This window comes from Canis lupus, chromosome 22 (assembly GCF_048164855.1).
Source record: "Canis lupus baileyi chromosome 22, mCanLup2.hap1, whole genome shotgun sequence".
Classification (NCBI taxonomy): domain Eukaryota; kingdom Metazoa; phylum Chordata; class Mammalia; order Carnivora; family Canidae; genus Canis; species Canis lupus.
In genome coordinates this window covers 34,469,787-34,486,444 of record NC_132859.1, presented here as the reverse complement: position 1 = coordinate 34,486,444, position 16,658 = coordinate 34,469,787, and the positions used below count along the sequence as shown (strand labels likewise).

The 16,658-nt window shown below is 37.0% G+C and overlaps 1 protein-coding gene across 4 annotated transcripts in view; it reads left to right on the top strand.

Annotated features, from left to right (window-relative positions):
- Positions 1-406: 406 nt before the first annotated feature.
- The window catches only part of TOP2B (DNA topoisomerase II beta), a 59,034-nt gene continuing 42,782 nt past the window's right edge, over positions 407-16,658 (top strand). The window contains exons 1-4 of one of the 4 annotated variants that reach the window (XM_072793002.1): positions 407-558; positions 13,736-13,891; positions 15,054-15,144; positions 16,530-16,593. In XM_072793002.1, coding sequence (XP_072649103.1) covers positions 499-558; positions 13,736-13,891; positions 15,054-15,144; positions 16,530-16,593 — 371 coding nt within the window. In that variant the 5' untranslated portion in view covers positions 407-498. Of the gene's footprint in view, positions 559-1,303; positions 12,561-13,720; positions 13,892-15,053; positions 15,145-16,529; positions 16,594-16,658 lie in introns of those variants that run through there. The other 3 variants (XM_072793001.1, XM_072793004.1, XM_072793003.1) reach the window with 3 other exon arrangements.

The window sequence follows — 16,658 nt, the reverse complement described above, 5'->3', positions numbered from 1 at the left end:
GCGGCGGCCTTGGAGGCGGCGGCGGAGGCGGCGGCGGCCGGGCCTCGCCGAGCGCGAGGGAAGGACGAGGCGCCTTTGCGTCCGCGCCACGTCTGGACGCCCCGGGGCTCTCGGCGGCGCTCGGCGAGCGCACCCCCGGCTCGGCCCGGCCTGCTGCGGCGCCCGCGGGCGGGCGGGCGGGCGGGCGAGGAGGAAGCGCCGCCGCTCTCCGCCGCCGGCCTCCCGCTTCCTTCTCCTCCCCCTCTTCTCGGCGGCAGCCTAGGCCCGGGCGACGCGGCCGCCGCGCCTCGAGTTTGAGGGCGCCGGGCGGCGCGGCCTCCTCGGCGGGCTCGGCCGGGCGTGCGTCCCGGGTCTCGGCGATGGGGCGCGGGGGGCGGCGCCGCTAGGAGCACGGCGGGCGGAGCGGTCGGTGCGGCGCAGAGGGCCCGGCGGCCGGCAGGGAGGCGGGAGCGGCGGCGGCGGCCGCGGCCTCGGGGCCTGTGAGCGGAGGCACCCGCCATGGCCAAGGCGGGCGGCGGCGGCGCGGGAGCCGGCGGCAACGGGGCGCTGACCTGGGTGGTGAGTGGCGGGCGGCGGGGGGCGGGGGGCGGGGGCGGGGGGCCCGGCCGAGGCATTGTTCCCGGCCCGCGGGGGGGGGAGGGGGGGAGGGAGTCCGCGGGCCCGTCCGGGGGGGGGCGGGGGGGCAGGGAAACGAGGGGGAAATCGGCGTCCGGAACGGGCGCCCGTCGGGGCTCCTGCCCGCAGAACCCCCCGCTCCCCGCCCCTTTTCTTTCTTTGCCCTCTGTGGAGGCTCCGGCTGCGGGAGCGTGACGTGCACTGGAAACTTAGGGGGACAAACCCTGAACCTGACGCGAAGCCCTCGCTTCAGCTTTTTGTTTTGTTTTGTTTTGTTTTTTGTTTTTTGCCCTCTCTCAGACTCTTCGGGGCAGTCGGGCGTGAGGCGGTGGGTACCCGCCGTGACGCCTGTGTGGCTCTGTGGGTCAGCACTTTGGTCTCCATGTGCTTAAGAAAATCCCGGAGACAAGGGTGTGTGTGTGTGTGTGTGTGTGTTGTAAATGCAGATGCACCCAGTTCTGCTGCTCTAACCTCTCAAAGAATGGATTTGGTGTGTGTGTGTGGGGGGGGGGGGGGATCAGTCCAAGGCAATTTAACACTTGGGTTCAGAGTCTCGTTCAATTGAAAGCGCGTTCGGACGGCCGTTTCGCAGCAGTTAGCACACGGCAGGTCGTCCATCTGTCAGGGTGGGATTATTAAAAGAAGCGTTCACCTGCGTCAGCATCCCAGGTGAGGCGGGGTGGGGGCCGAGTGGAGAGTGCCCGAGAGGTGACTGAAATGCTTAGTCCTGGAGTTAAGGGACCTCGGCGCTCCGTTCCTGCTGGGAAGTAGTAGAGGAGGGAAGACCTAGAGAGATCCGATTCCCACGGCCGATCGATAATTCACCAGCGTTTTACTTGCTCAGCATAGAGTTCAGAGCAGGGTCATTTCCTACACACACACACACACACACACACACACACAAAGCCCAGCTCAGCCGACGTACTTGGTTTCCAGGAGAAACATTTTAAAACGCATTACATTTAACAGGTACTTTCGATGGATCCTTCCTTTTTCAGAAGAACACTCAAGGAAACTTTCGTATTGGCGTTTTTATTACTAATTCTTTCTTTTCTCTTTGCTTGGGCGAGGTTTAGGGGAGTTGAGTAGCAGTTCTGCTGAATTAACCAGACTTCCTTGAGAAAAAGCATGTTATAGCGGGAAAACATTTTAACCATTTATGTTTGAGTGTCAAGTTGCTTTGCAAAATAACTTGCCAAGCTCTTCATGTTGAATTTTCCGAATTTTGTTTGTTACTCCACTAATGGGGTACGAACAGACTAGAGCCAGGATAGATAAAATGCCACATTATAAACTGGTGGTCCATGTGGACCATTCTGGAAGGGGGGGGGGGTTGCGTAAGTGAAATATAATCATTTTTAAAAAATGGGTGGCCCTCCCCCCATTACTAAAATCAAGCAACTTCTGAAAATTAAGTTAGCCAGATAAGTTCTCGTTCACTGTTTGGAGGTGTGAGAGGCCTGATTTGAGTTTCTGAGGACCTCTGATTCTGTAATGGTAAACATTTTGCTTCAGGATTGAATTGGTTGGCATTTGATAGCAATATTTTAATTTACTGTTATTTAACTTTGTACATAAATGACTGCTTTTTCTTTTCAAGCTCAGTAGGAAACCACTTACGTAAAAAATTTCCTGAAACTTAGATGGTCTCATTCAGTATCAGATTCATTTGATAATAAAATTGACTTATTTAGTAAAGATTTTTTCATTATAAGACAAATATGGGAAATACAGTAAAATAAAGTAAAAATCACTTAATATTTACAGATTATATCTGCGTGTTGAATTCAAAGTTTATTAAAATATAATCACTCCATAAGTCTGCTTTAAGATTTGATGCTTGCTTTAAATTTGTCAGGGTATATGAGCATCTTTATGTCCATGATTTACATCATTGATCATAGACTAATTTTATGAGAGGCAATATAGTGAAGTGAGCATGGACTTCGATGTCAGATTGATGTAGATTCTGATCCTTTCTCCAACCCATATTGCAAAAGATCTAACCTTTCAAAGCCTATTTTCTCACCTGTAAAATAAGGTTGCATTGAGAATTAAATAACACATGTAGCCAGTGCTGGACTTGGTAAATATTTTTTGTTGGTGGTGGTGAAGTTCAAGAAATGTACACTCAGAATAATGAAGTGGCTCTTACATGAGGTGCTTTTAAATCAGGGTGAAAGCAAATTATTTCTTTGAAAGAATTCAGGGATTTGTTTCAGTGGTCATCTATTTCTGCAGAGGGGTAACTTTGCCTGCTTTGTTGAATGAAACTGGTGTTATGTTGCCACCTGCTTGTGGGTAACAGGAAGAAATAAAAATGGAATTAGTCCCTGATAGTGTTCTTTTGGGAGGGGGATGGGTAATGCCATGTGTTGCTAGTATTAACTTCTGTTGGGATGCTTGCCAGCATGTAGTATTAACATCGTCACTGCATGAAAGTTTACATTTTAATACCTAAACCCACAAGGCAAAGTGGTTTAAGATTGACATTAACTTCTCCTTTTAATGTTTGTGTTTTATTTGCAGGGTCTTAAGCAGATTTTTTAAAATTAGAAAAGAAGTGGAAAACATAAATATAGCAAACTATTTTGAGTTAACATTGACAACAGCTATGAAGGCTTCCTGAACCAAGCAGTTTCTTGAATTAACTTTTAGTTTGTAAAGCTTTGATTAGTAGACCCTGTAGTCTTATTTCATTAAGCCATTTATAATTTTTAGGTGATTGGTAACACTTCTGTGGAAATATTAGAAGATAGTTAATTACTATGTGAATATTGATCTTTTTTCTTGAATACTCTAATTTGGTAGATTAAACTATATTATAATTAAAAACAGTAAGCATATAAAAAAGTGGTGGCTAGAATAATATAAGGAGCCTTTTCTCCATTTATCAAGTCTCACCGATTACCAACTCAAGATCACCCACCTTGCCCCTTCTCTTTATTTTTTATTTATCTATTTTTTAAAGATTTCATTTATTTATCCATGAGAGACAGAGACAGAGAGAGAGAGAGGCAGAGACACAGGCAGAGGGAGAAGCAGGCCCCATGCAGGGAGCCCAATGCGGGACTCGATCCCGGGACTCCAGGATCACGCCCTGGGCCAAAGGCAGGTCCTAAACCTCTGAGCCACTCCGGGATCCCCTATATGTCTAATTCAAACCATCATTGTACATTTAGATATTTAAAGATTTATATTAAGAACCTTGCTTTAGTGGCTTATTGTTGCAAGTCTGAACTCCTCAACCAGACTTTCAAGCCAGTTCTCTTATGTCTCAGTTGAAATTTATTTTGTATAGTCATCATAGTTAAATTTATCTCTTCACTGTCCCCTGAACATCGTGGTTTTTGTCATGTTGCTATACATGCTTACCTTCCATCAGGAATGCCTCTTTCTCTTCTCTTTATAAGTGTAAATGTTAATTACTCTTCAAAGCTAGCTCAGAGTCTCACCAAACTTTTATCCTCCAGTTTTCACTCATTTTTTTCTGTTACCCCTATGGATCAGAAAACATAAATTTCTTTTTATGTAACTTTCATGCATGATAATTTAGTCTTAACAATTAGATTATAGGGATCCCTGGGTGGCGCAGTGGTTTAGCGCCTGCCTTTGGCCCAGGGCGCGATCCTGGAGACCTGGGATCGAATCCCACGTCAGGCTCCCGGTGCATGGAGCCTGCTTCTCCCTCTGCCTGTGTCTCTGCCTCTCTCTCTCTCTCTCTGTGACTATCATAAATAAATAAAAATTAAAAAAAAAAAATTAAAAAAAAAACTATTAGATTATAAACTAAAGCTAAGGACCATGTATTATACCTATTTGTATCTTTTATACAGTTTAGCAAAGAGCTGGATTCATAATCCAACCTCAGTTATTTTAACAAATTGGACAGTTGACATGCTAACTTCCTGAAAAGTCCATCATCATCATTATTTTTTTTAAAGGTTTATTTATTCATTTGAGAGACAGAGAGGCATAGGGGCAAAGGGAGAGAGAATCCTCAGGCGGACTCCCTATTCAGCTCATAGCCCCTTGCAGGCTTATCAAGGGCTGGATCCTAGGACCAAAGAACCACAAAAAGTCATTATTAAGACAAGTGGTCAGGTAGCAATGTTCTTTAGGCAACGTTCTCAAGTAACATAATAGCAGTACTTAGAAACTAATTATATTTGGTGCTAACTTTTCTGAATGGGAGTGTTTACTTGTAGTTTTAGATGTTAATTTCTTAGGTGTCAGTAGTTGCATTTTACTAAGTACTTTAAAAAAATAAGCCTCTTTTCATAGTTTTTAAAAATAGAACCTCCTTTAGACCTCCTTTTTGAGATCAGAATTATTTTCATTTGCAGAAAAGAAAACAGGTTTAGAGATTAGGTAACAAACTGTTAATTACCTGGCTAAAGCAGAGGTGGGATTGAAACCAGATTTATCTTCTTAACCATGATTTATACGGCTCCCCACTTTAAAAAAACATTGAAAACCAAAAAACCTTGGGGTGCCTGGATAGCTCAGTAATTTAAGTGACTGACTCTTGGTTTCGGCTCAGGTGATAACCTCTGGGTCATAAGATCCAACCCTCTTCAGGGTTCTACCCTTAGTGTGGAGTCTGGTGGAGATTCTTTCTGCCTGTCTCGTACCTTTCTGTCTCCTACGCACCACCCTTGCTCTTGGTCTCTCAAATAAATAAATCTTTTTTTTTTTTTTTTAATACCACTCATCTTTTATACCCTGATGTGACAAGATTAAAAAAGCCTTCTGGGATATACTTGTATATTTTTGTATTAACCTTTCTTTTTACAGAGAAAGCTAGGAAATACATTTCCTTTTCAGAATGTATGTATCTGTGTAACAATGCTTTTTTAAGATAATGAGCTATATAAAATCAGATCCTGTGGGTTCCTAATTCAGCTTCTTTAAGTACTAACTTTGTTAGCTTTGGGGAACCACTTCTTCAGAGTTCTATTTCCTCATTGTAGAAAGGAAATCATGGCAACAGTGCCTACTTCATGGAGCTCTTATGAGAATTGATTGAGATTGTCCATATAATTCCCATGATGCTGCAACATAATAAGCTCTCAGATGGGTATATTTGCATGTATTTTTCTTCAAATAAATTGAAAAGAATTTTCATATCTTTTGTCTCACAGAAAGGTTTTTTTTTTTAATATTGTGAAATTACAATAAGTGAACATCTGTCACCACACAGTTACAATTTTTTTCTTGTCATGGGGACTTTTATTTACTCTCTTAGCAACTTCTAAATATACAATGCAGTATTATTAACTATAGTCACCATGCTGTACGTTACATTCACAGGACTTTCTTATTTTTTAACTGGAAGTTTGTACCCATTGGTCACCTTCAACCATGTTGTTGCCTCTAGCCCCAAATTCAAGGGTTTTGTTTTTGTCTTTAGATTCTACATATAAGATCATACAGTATTTGTCTTTCTCTCTCTGACATATTTCATGTAGCATAATGGTCTCAAGATTCACTCATGTTGTTGCAAATGGAAAAAGTTCCTTCTTTTTTTATGATATTCCTCTGTGTGCTACATTTTTTTTTTTATCTATTTATCAGTGCTTGTGTGTCTTGGCTCTTGTAAATAATGATGCAATGAATATGGGGGTGCATATATCTTTCCAAGTTAATGTTTTTGTTTTCTTTGGATAAATACCCAGAAATAGAATTTCTGGATCATATGTTAATTCTGTTTGTAATTTTTTTGAGGAAACTCCATATTGTTTTCCATAGTGGCTGCACCAATTTATATTCCTACCAACAGTGCATGAGGAGTCCCCTTTTTCCATTTTCCTGTCAACACTTGTTGTTTCTTGTCTTTTTGATAATAGCCATCCTGACAGGTGTGAAGTAGTATCTTATAGTGGTTTTGATTTGCATTTCCCTCATGATTGATTAGTGATGTTGCATGTCTTTTCATGTGTCTGTTGGACATCTATATATCTTCTTTGGAAAAATGTTTATTCAGAGCCTTTTCCCATTTTTTAATTTATTTTTTTTCTTGCTATTCAGTTGTGAGAGTTCTTTATATGTTTTGGATATTAACCCCTTATTAGATTTATCATTTGTAAATATTTTTTCCTATTCAGTAGGTTGCCTTTTCATTTTGCTCATGGTTTCCTTTGCAGTGCAGAAGCTTTTTAGTGTGATGTAGTTTCACTTATTTTTGCTTTTGTTGCCTTTACTTTTTGTGTCAGCTTCAAAAAAAAAAAAATATCATTGTCAAGACCCACACCAAAGAGCTTATATTCAAGTCTATAATTCATTTTGAGTTGTTTTTGTGTATGGATAAGATAGGGGTCCAATTTTGTTCATGCATATGACTGTCCTTTATTTATTGAAGAGACTGTCCTTTCCCCATTTTATATTATTGGCTCTTTTGTCATAAATTAATTGACCACGTATGTGTGGGTTTATTTATGGGCTCTCTATTCTGTTCCATTTGTCTTTGTGTCTGTTTTCCTGCCAGTACCATACTGTTTTGATTAGTATGGCTTTTAATATAGTTTGAAACTGGTGACTGGGATGCCTCTCTTTTCTTCTTTCTCAAGATTGCTTTGGCTATTTGAGGACTTTTGTGATTCTATACAAATTTTAAGATTGTTTTATTTCTATAAAAAAGGCTGTTGCAATTTTGATAGGGATAGGGACTTTTATTTTTTACTTTTTATATTTTTTTATTTTTATTTATTTTTTTTTAATTTTTATTTATTTATGATAGTCACACACACACACAGAGAGTGAGAGAGAGAGAGAGAGAGAGAGAGAGAGAGAGAGAGAGAGTCAGAGACATAGGCAGAGGGAGAAGCAGGCTCCATGCACCGGGAGCCCGACGTGGGATTTGATCCCGGGTCTCCAGGATCGCGCCCTGGGCCAAAGGCAGGTGCCAAACCGCTGCGCCACCCAGGGATCCCCTTTTTATTTTTTTTTTTTTAAGACAGAATGAGAGTGGCAAGGGGTAGAGGGAGAAGAAGAGAATGTTAAGTAGGCTCTGTGCTCAGCGTAGAGTCTGTTGCAGGGCTGGATCTCATGACCCTGAGATCATGATCTGAGCCAAAATCAAGCATGGGACACTCAACCAACTGAGCCACACAGGCTCCCCTGTAGTAGGGACTTTTAAACAATGTTAATTATTCCAGTTCATGAGCATGGAATGTCTATTATTTGTGTCTTCCGTTTCTTTCATTAGTGTCTTAGTTTTCAGTGTTCAGGTCTTTTACTTCCCTGGTTGAATTTATTACTAAGTATTCTTTTTGATTCAGTTGTACATGGGATTGCCAATTCCTCTTTCTGGTAGTTGTTATTGTACAGAAACAACAGAGTTATGTGTATTGGTTTTGTATTCTGCAACTTTATTGGATTTGTTTTAATCGTTTTTTTGGTGGAGTCCTTAGGTTTTTCTGTATATACTATATCATCTGCAAACAGTGACAATTTTATTTCTTCCTTTTCAATTTGGATGCCATTTAGGGAAAGTGTATTTTTTATTTTCACGGTGGATGTTTAAACATTCCTTATGATCTTAAGTATCCCTCACCTTCTGTCTTTTTCCTTGTTCCTTGGTTTGGGAGGGCATTTCTTGAAGAGCATAGATGGAAGGCAAAGTGTTGGTTTTGTTTTCATTAATGGTAGATAGATACATGGCCCTCTCTATTGTTACATAGATGAAATATGAGTGAAAGGAACATCAAAGCATGGTGGGTTTGAGGGAGAAAGGAAGGGGAGGAGATAAAACAAAAGGGTAATGTGAAGTCTGAGGGGGTCATTTATAGAAGATAGGAGAAAAGGCTTGTTGCCAAGGTTTTGCTAGTGCCACTCTTGTTGGCTTGGTGATGGTGAAATTTCTGTGCCGATTATGTGAATGAATGGCTCAGTTCCTTTTTAGCACCAACTGGCAAACCATCTCCTTTCCCCTCTTTGGCAGCAATTCATTCTCTCACAGAAAAACAGGAACTGGGTGATTGCCCCAAATTGCTATGTCTCACGTGACAACTCTGTGTATGGAAGAATCTTTTTTTTTTTTCCTTAACAGAATGATCTTGGTACATACTCATTCTGAAATAAAAATTTGTTTTAAAACAAACAAAGAAGAGGAGGTGGGTGGGGGGATAGGGTAACTGAGTGACAGGCATTAAGGAGGGCATGTGATGTGATTAAAACTGGGTGTTATATGTTGGCAAATTGAGTTTAAATAAATTTATTTTAGTGCAGTATTTTTCTTATGATTGAGGAATGTTCTTGATAAAGGTTGAGTCTGAGATAAGTATTAGATCTGTATTCTTTCACTAGGAGTTAGCAACATTGCAAAAGTGTTATAAAATAGATTGATATTTTAGTATAGATTTTATGTATTATTTTGATGTTTTGTTATAATTTAAAAATTCTGAACAATGCCTTGTTTAATTTGGCAACCCTCTTTTGAACTTCAGAAAAAGTCAGTTATGGCATCATATGTATAAACCACAAAGACTAGAATTAAGATGTTTTTAGATTTGCAGAGGATATTTTCATACAGGGGTTTCTTTACATTTTCATTGTCTTTATGAAAATGTTGCTCTGATTTCTTCTATTCTGCTGTTATTAGATGCTGGAATTATTTACTACTATAAATAGCTTGGTATTTCATCCACATAAATTTAGGCAGTGAAATAAATTACAAATAAACTTAAATTGTACATTTTTAATTTTTATCAAACCTTAAAGTTTATTTAGAATGTTTTTTTGGTAATTGGTTATTTTTAAGGGCATACTGTGAATTTTTATTTAACGTGGAATAGTCACTGTTGTACAAGATATTTTGCTACTATAAACATAATAAAAGGTTAGATTATTATTATGAATCAAAAGTGTTTAAAATGAGTGTAATTAAAAAACTTAAACATTAAAAAATTAGTGAAACAAGGACTTGAAAAGCAAAAAAAACTAGTAAGACAGCAACAACAACAAAAATTTAAAAATCAAACCTCTATGCCAATGTATACCTGCCTCAATTAAACATGAGGATGAGGAGATGATAATAATTCAAGAATTTTTCAGCTTCTCAAATATTGTTAATCACACAAAAGATTCACTGGGAAAACTGGTGGATTTACAAGTAAACCAAGTGAGTTGTGAATGAAAACCTTAATATACTGACACAAATATGGAAAGTTTAACACCCCTCCCCACCCCAAATAAGCATTATTCTTTTAGCCTGCAAGTATCAGATATATATCAGTCTCCTTTATTATTTGTGGGATTGAGAATACTTTTATAAATGTGTAGATGGGAGTTTGCTGATCTGTTTGTGTTCAAGCTAATTTTATGATCTCTTTTCTCTGAATATTATTAGTAACGGTGTTAAAACTGAAGAACTACTAGGGATGATCTATCTTTCTTTCTTTCTTTCTTTCTTTCTTTCTTTCTTTCTTTCTTTCTTTCTTTCTTTCTTTCTTTCTTTCTCTTTCTTTCTGTGGTAGTAAGAGCTGGAGGGAAGATGATCAATAGATTTTTCTCATTTTACTTAGTTCTCAGGCCGAAGGTGTTTATATTCATACCTATTCTAGGGATGAGATATCCCTTTGAGGGGGGCAGAGTAGTTGCTGTCTGTCCCTTCATCAGCAGATTTTGATTTTTCATGGTCTGGACATTATTCAGGGAGCAACTTTCTGCTAATAAAGAGGAGCTAAAAGAGATCATTATTTCAGGTTTCTGTGAGAAAAACTTACAGACTTCTCAGGAGAGAACTTCCTTTTTCTCTTTGCTGCTAGTGAGCCAGTGAGCAGTGCAAACTACCATTTATTGAGAATGGGAAAGTAAAAGACAATGTGTTATTTTCTGTTTTCTGCTCTGCCAAACTCGCCAGTCTTATCTGTTTATTTTGGTTTCAATTACCTTTTTGGCTAGATTCTAGTGAGAAAGTTGGGACTACAGAAGTAGTAAGTAGGTTATTAGCAGTGCCACTAGGAAAAAAAAAAAAAAACCAACCCTTTAGTTTTATTCCAGCGTAATGACATTTTCACATACATGGATTAACACGATCTTAAAATATATCCATATATGCTCATTGTAGAAAACTAGAAAATGTGTATCAGAAAAGAAAATGAAAATAACTTCTATTTCTACTTCTCACAGATAATTTAATGATTGATATTCTGTTGAGTATATTTTATATTTTTTCCTACGTGTATAATCTTTTTTTGATGAAAATGGGCTCATTTTTATACTCTTGTAATTTTGTTCACTAAAGAGTATATTTTTAATAAGCTACTAATTTAAAAATACTTGATTACATAACGTTTTTACATAAAAGTTATAGCAATAGAAGTTTATATAGTCAACACAAATAAGTTTTGATAAAAGTAACTAAAAATATTTACTTAATAAATATCCAGGTTTAAAAGTTTATATGTGAGTTTTAGAAATTATTTAATATAAATGAGAGTTGACTTAAAATATTGACAAAATCTCAAAACATCTGTTTTATTATGACATTCTATAAATAATGTGTGTTCCTTAATGCTTTTCATTACTTTAAATAGAATGGTACCTTTTTTACTTAATACCTGTCATATATTTAGGAAAAAATATTTTGACATTAAATATTTTAAGTATTGCCAAACTTATTTTTGACATATATTATTCCTAGAGAAAATTATAAATAGTAATCTGACAAAGCCAAGTACATTTTACTTGTTCTTTGAATTTTGAGACATTATGCTAGCAAGCATGACAACTTTTGAACTTGATAGGGGTCTATCTGTTAGGTTAAAGGGAGGGAGGAAGAAGTGATTGGTAGTGAGGGGATATAGGAAAAGTTGTAAATTCTTGAAAAAGGAGTGATGAAGGACTTTATCCTTATTTTCCATACTTGTGTGCCCTTTTAGTTAAGTATATAACTCATCTGGGTCAAATGTGGAAGCCCCAATTAGGTGGCTGTGAGTCTCTGGTTAAGTCTAATCTTAAAGATATTTTCTTTGTTCTGGGATTTGGAATCGTAGCCTGGGATCAGAAAGCCTTTATTGCATGGTTACTGTAAGTTCCTGACCTTTGTGCCATTGATTGCAAACAGTTCTAAATTAATGGTAAGAAGTTACCTCTCTTTGATTCCATAGCATTTATTGTCTTTAAACACTTTCTAAGAATGTGATCTTAGTCCTTACTAGCTATTCTGAGGACCTATTATATTATACACAGTTATGTTTTTAACTTTGGATTTGTTTCGGTAAGTTAATCAGCTATCTCATGAAAAGCAAGGAACATGATTAGAAATTTGGAGACTGGTATTTTTAAAATGCAATGTATTTTTGGCTAGTTCATCATCTACTTGAGAGAAATAGTCTATGAAGATTTTATTAAAACTCTTTTGTTCAGAGCTATTTTTAATTAACTCAGAGCAGTGTTAATAGGTAACCTTATAAATGAAAGAATATATAAGAATATAATTAAAAATACAGAAAATGAGTTATTTATAATACTTTATTTTGCAATTTTATTTTTTATTTTGTAATTTTATTAAGTTTCATTAATTTTATGTAAAATTTATGGCACTGGAAGATTATGATTAATGTTTGAATTTCCATAGTGTTTGTACATTACAGTTCTGGTTTAGACTGCTTAGAGGTTATGTATTTGATTTTTAAATATACGTTGTTTAAATGTAGATTAGGTATACTGACTTTTTTCAAGTATGAACATTAAATATAATGATATGGCTATGTATATGACCTGAATTGAAGTGGTTTGTTGCTTGTTCAAATTCATAAAATCTCTTCCATTGTCTTCTGACTGCTTTATTTCTACTAAAGTTCAAAAACTTGTGAAGATATCTCAATTTTCATTGTGTCTTATATGTGAATTATTTTTTGTGAAAAAGTATGCCACTATAATACCTTTCTTTTAGTGGGATGTCTTATTTGTCAACATCAAGGAATTCCAGAAGGAGAGAGGTGTGTTTTCTGTCATTAAGAAATCTCTAAACCTTGGGAATTTGAGTTTGCAATTCTTATCTACATAGGAATGATTAGAATTAAGATCACTAACCTCTATTTACTTGAAACTGGCACAGAAACTGGAATTAGCGAGTGCCTCAGTAATGGAGCATCTAGCAATGATTTATAAGGAATTATTGGCATGACCTATAAAAGTGTGAAATTTGAGATTTCATAAACCATGCTTAGTATTACCAGCCATATCAGTATATATTTTTATTTTTTAATTTTTAAATATTTTATTTATTTATTCATGAGAGACCCAGAGAGAGAGGCAGAGACATAAGCAGAGGGAGAAGCAGGCTTCATGTAGGGAGCCCGACGTGGGACCTGATCCCGGGTCTCTAGGATCACGCCCTGTGCCTAAGGTGGCGCTAAACCACTGAACCACCCAGGCTGCCCTGCCATATCAGTATTTTAACTACATTGTTTACTGTTTTGCATAGGTTACTTTTGCCCACTCTCTTGACTAAATCATCAGTAGTTTAATGGCAGGGAACTGAAACGTAGATTTGAGGATTTCTGCAGGTATCCAGGTTTAGTTATTGTGAACCTATAACCTGACCAGAACTCATATTCCTTGGAAAGTTTTGAAGACTATAAAAATTAACTGGGTAACTTACATAATTGGGAAATTTTTATATTTCTGGATTGAACAGATGTAGGCATTTCTAGCTATTCTAGTGATTATGTATACCTACTTTTTGGGCTTAGTCAAAACAATAGTTTTACACTGTACTATAAAAAGAACTGGACTGTCAATAAATGGACCTCTGTTTCTTCAACACTGAAAAATCAGCCTAAGAGGTCATTTTGTCATTAAAAAGAAAACCTGTGGGGGATCCCTGGGTGGCACAGCGGTTTAGCGCCTGCCTTTGGCCCAGGGCGCGATCCTGGAGACCCGGGATCGAATCCCACGTCGGGCTCCCGGTGCATGGAGCCTGCTTCTCCCTCTGCCTGTGTCTCTGCCTCTCTCTCTCTCTCTCTCTCTCTGTGACTATCATAAATAAATAAAAAAATTTAAAAAAGAAAAAAAGAAAACCTGTGACATGTGTCCATTTGCATTTTAGTTTAACCTCTGGTAGGTTATTTAAATTTGATTTTTTGGTTAATTTTAGACTCTTTTTGATCAGAACAATGCTGCCAAAAAAGAAGAATCAGAAACTGCAAACAAAAATGATTCTTCAAAGAAGTTGTCTGTGGAGAGAGTATATCAGAAAAAGACACAACTTGAACATATTCTCCTTCGTCCTGATACATACATTGGGTCAGTGGAACCATTGACACAGGTAATTATTTGTTAAATTTTGAGATTAGAAGATATGTATCTATATTTACTTTTTAATAAAATTTTTGTGATTGTATGCTTTAGAAGTACATGATTTCATGGCTTGATGCTCATAAGCAAAGTAGGGTAAGAGATCTAAGAGAGGTAGAAATGCCTTTAGTTTTTGCTAAAGATAAAAAACTAGGAGATAGAAGCTATCAGAGTTAAGTATAGAGGAAGATGGTAGTGTGTGAACTTTTATTTTAAAAGTCCTTAAGTTTATGCTGTGGTTTGCTTCCAATCCTAGAATGTGTACATATACAGTGATGACTATTTGATGCTTACTGTGGACTTGACTTACCTATATTATCTTGTCCAATTCTAACAATTTTGGAAAGTAGGTACTATTATCCCTATTTTATAGATGAGGAAACCGAAGTTTAAATAAATTTAAATAACTTGCTCACATCCCTTAACTGCTAAGAGCTGAGATTCAAAGCTAGGTCTCTGGCTCCAAAGTCATGGCTATGTTCATATTATTTTACTCTGTGAGCCTTATAGAAAAATATAAAGAATGAAGTAAAAGTGTAAAGTAAATATAAAATATTTTTGTATTTTTCTATTTTATTTAAATATAGTTTTAAACAATTATAGTGTATAAGTAAGAATATAGACTCAATACAAAATGATTTCTCAATTTTGAAGTTATTTAAATTGAATATGAATATAGTGAGGTTGAGTGCCACTAAAATGGTATATGTTTTTCTACTTTGGTTTTTTTTTTTTAATTTATTTTTTATTGGTGTTCAATTTACCAACATACAGAATAACCCCCAGTGCCCGTCACCCATTCACTCCCACCCCCCGCCTTCCTCCCCTTCTACCACCCCTAGTTCGTTTCCCAGAGTTAGCAGTCTTTATGTTCTGTCTCCCTTTCTGATATTTCCCACACATTTCTTCTCCCTTCCCTTATATTCCCTTTCACTATTATTTATATTCCCCAAATGAATGAGAACATATAATCTTTGTCCTTCTCCGATTGACTTACTTCACTCAGCTGTTTTTCTACTTTGAAGATCTAAGTATTTACAGAGGAAATGACAGATGTGGGTTTATAATTTGCAAAACTGATGTTAAATGCTTTTTTACCCCATAAGTCCTTTTGAATTTTTCTTATAATGCAGCTAATGTGGGTATATGATGAAGATGTAGGAATGAATTGCAGAGAGGTTACCTTTGTGCCAGGTTTATACAAGATCTTTGATGAAATTTTGGGTGAGTACTTGCTTAAGATTTAACTCCTCTGTGTCCATTGATACGTATGTGTGTGTGTGTGTGTGTGTGTGTGTGTGTGTGTGTGTGTGTGTGTGTATATATATATCAATGTGTATATAAAGCCAGACTTACAGTATACATTTTAAGGGCATATCTTTGGCTTCTGTGCTGAATATAAATGTTCTTCAGGAAATTTTGTCAGTATAATATTTTCATATCTGTGCACATCATATCTTTGTGTTTATCTGCAAAATATATGTATTGTATTTGATCAGAAGTCCAGTTGGTTTGTAATCTTGGATGTGTAGTTATCTGAAGGTTGCATACATACCAGTCACCTGGGGGGGCATGTTAAAAATAGAGATTACAGCGCTTGATCTTTGTAGATTTGGTGAGTTTGCTGTGAGACATGTAAAATTGTGTTTTTTATCAACAAATCAGAAATTTCTGTTGGGCAGCCACTTATAACAACCATTGTTCTGAATGATCTCTGTTTTTTCCAAATGACATGATAAATGAAATCAAAATGAAGTGTGGATGCTTAATTGATTCCTAGAGAATGCTTGCACTTTGGTAGTATTTTTAGCCAAGCACTTTCTAGAGACTCTGGATTCTGCTACCTCATTAGTGCCACTTGAAATTTCCTAGACACCTGGGTTGTATGTCTTTCTGAGCTTGTTCTGGTCACTCTTTGGGGAAAGGGTAGAGGAGTAAAACTGGTTACTTGTATTTTATACTTTTTACTCTTGCTTCCCAGCTGTCCACTTGATTTTATTTTTATGTTACATAGTGTTTATCAGGAACATATGTTTTCTGTGATTGAAGTTGAATTTGACAGCTAGCTTGTGTTCAAATTTGTGTAGTCATGTGTCTAAGCACAGCAGTGGTTAATGTATGCAAGTATGTTATCAATTATGTGCATAGAATTTAAAATTTTGATTTCTAAAATGCTGAAGATTTTGCCTTTCTAACTTAAAAATAACTGATTTTAGCTCAACTTGTATATAAAACCACTAGTTTTTTGAAGGAAATCAAGAGAAAGTAGTTGTTACCAAAGATAAAATATAATTAAACTCAATTTTTTTTTTTCTTTTAGATCTAACCTGGATTAGGGGGTTGCAACCTGCAGATGTTTGTTTTTATTTTTATATATCACAAAATCTACCCTTCCCCTACCCCCATTTTGTAGTAAAGGAAATAGCAGTAATTTAGTGTGATTTAAAATTTAAGAATATTATTTAGAAAATAAAATTTTTATTGGCAGTTAGTAGTAATAATTTCATTAACTATTACCATATGTGAGTGTTTATATTAAGTAGGGATGCACATGCAGTTGTATATTTATTTATATAACTTTATTACTCATCAAAATATTTAATTTGTAGTTAATGCAGCTGACAATAAACAGAGGGATAAGAATATGACCTGTATTAAAGTTTCTATTGATCCGTAAGTATATTTCAAGTTTAATTTTTTATGCTAAGTTGTTTTATTCTGATAGTCCCCAACTTATG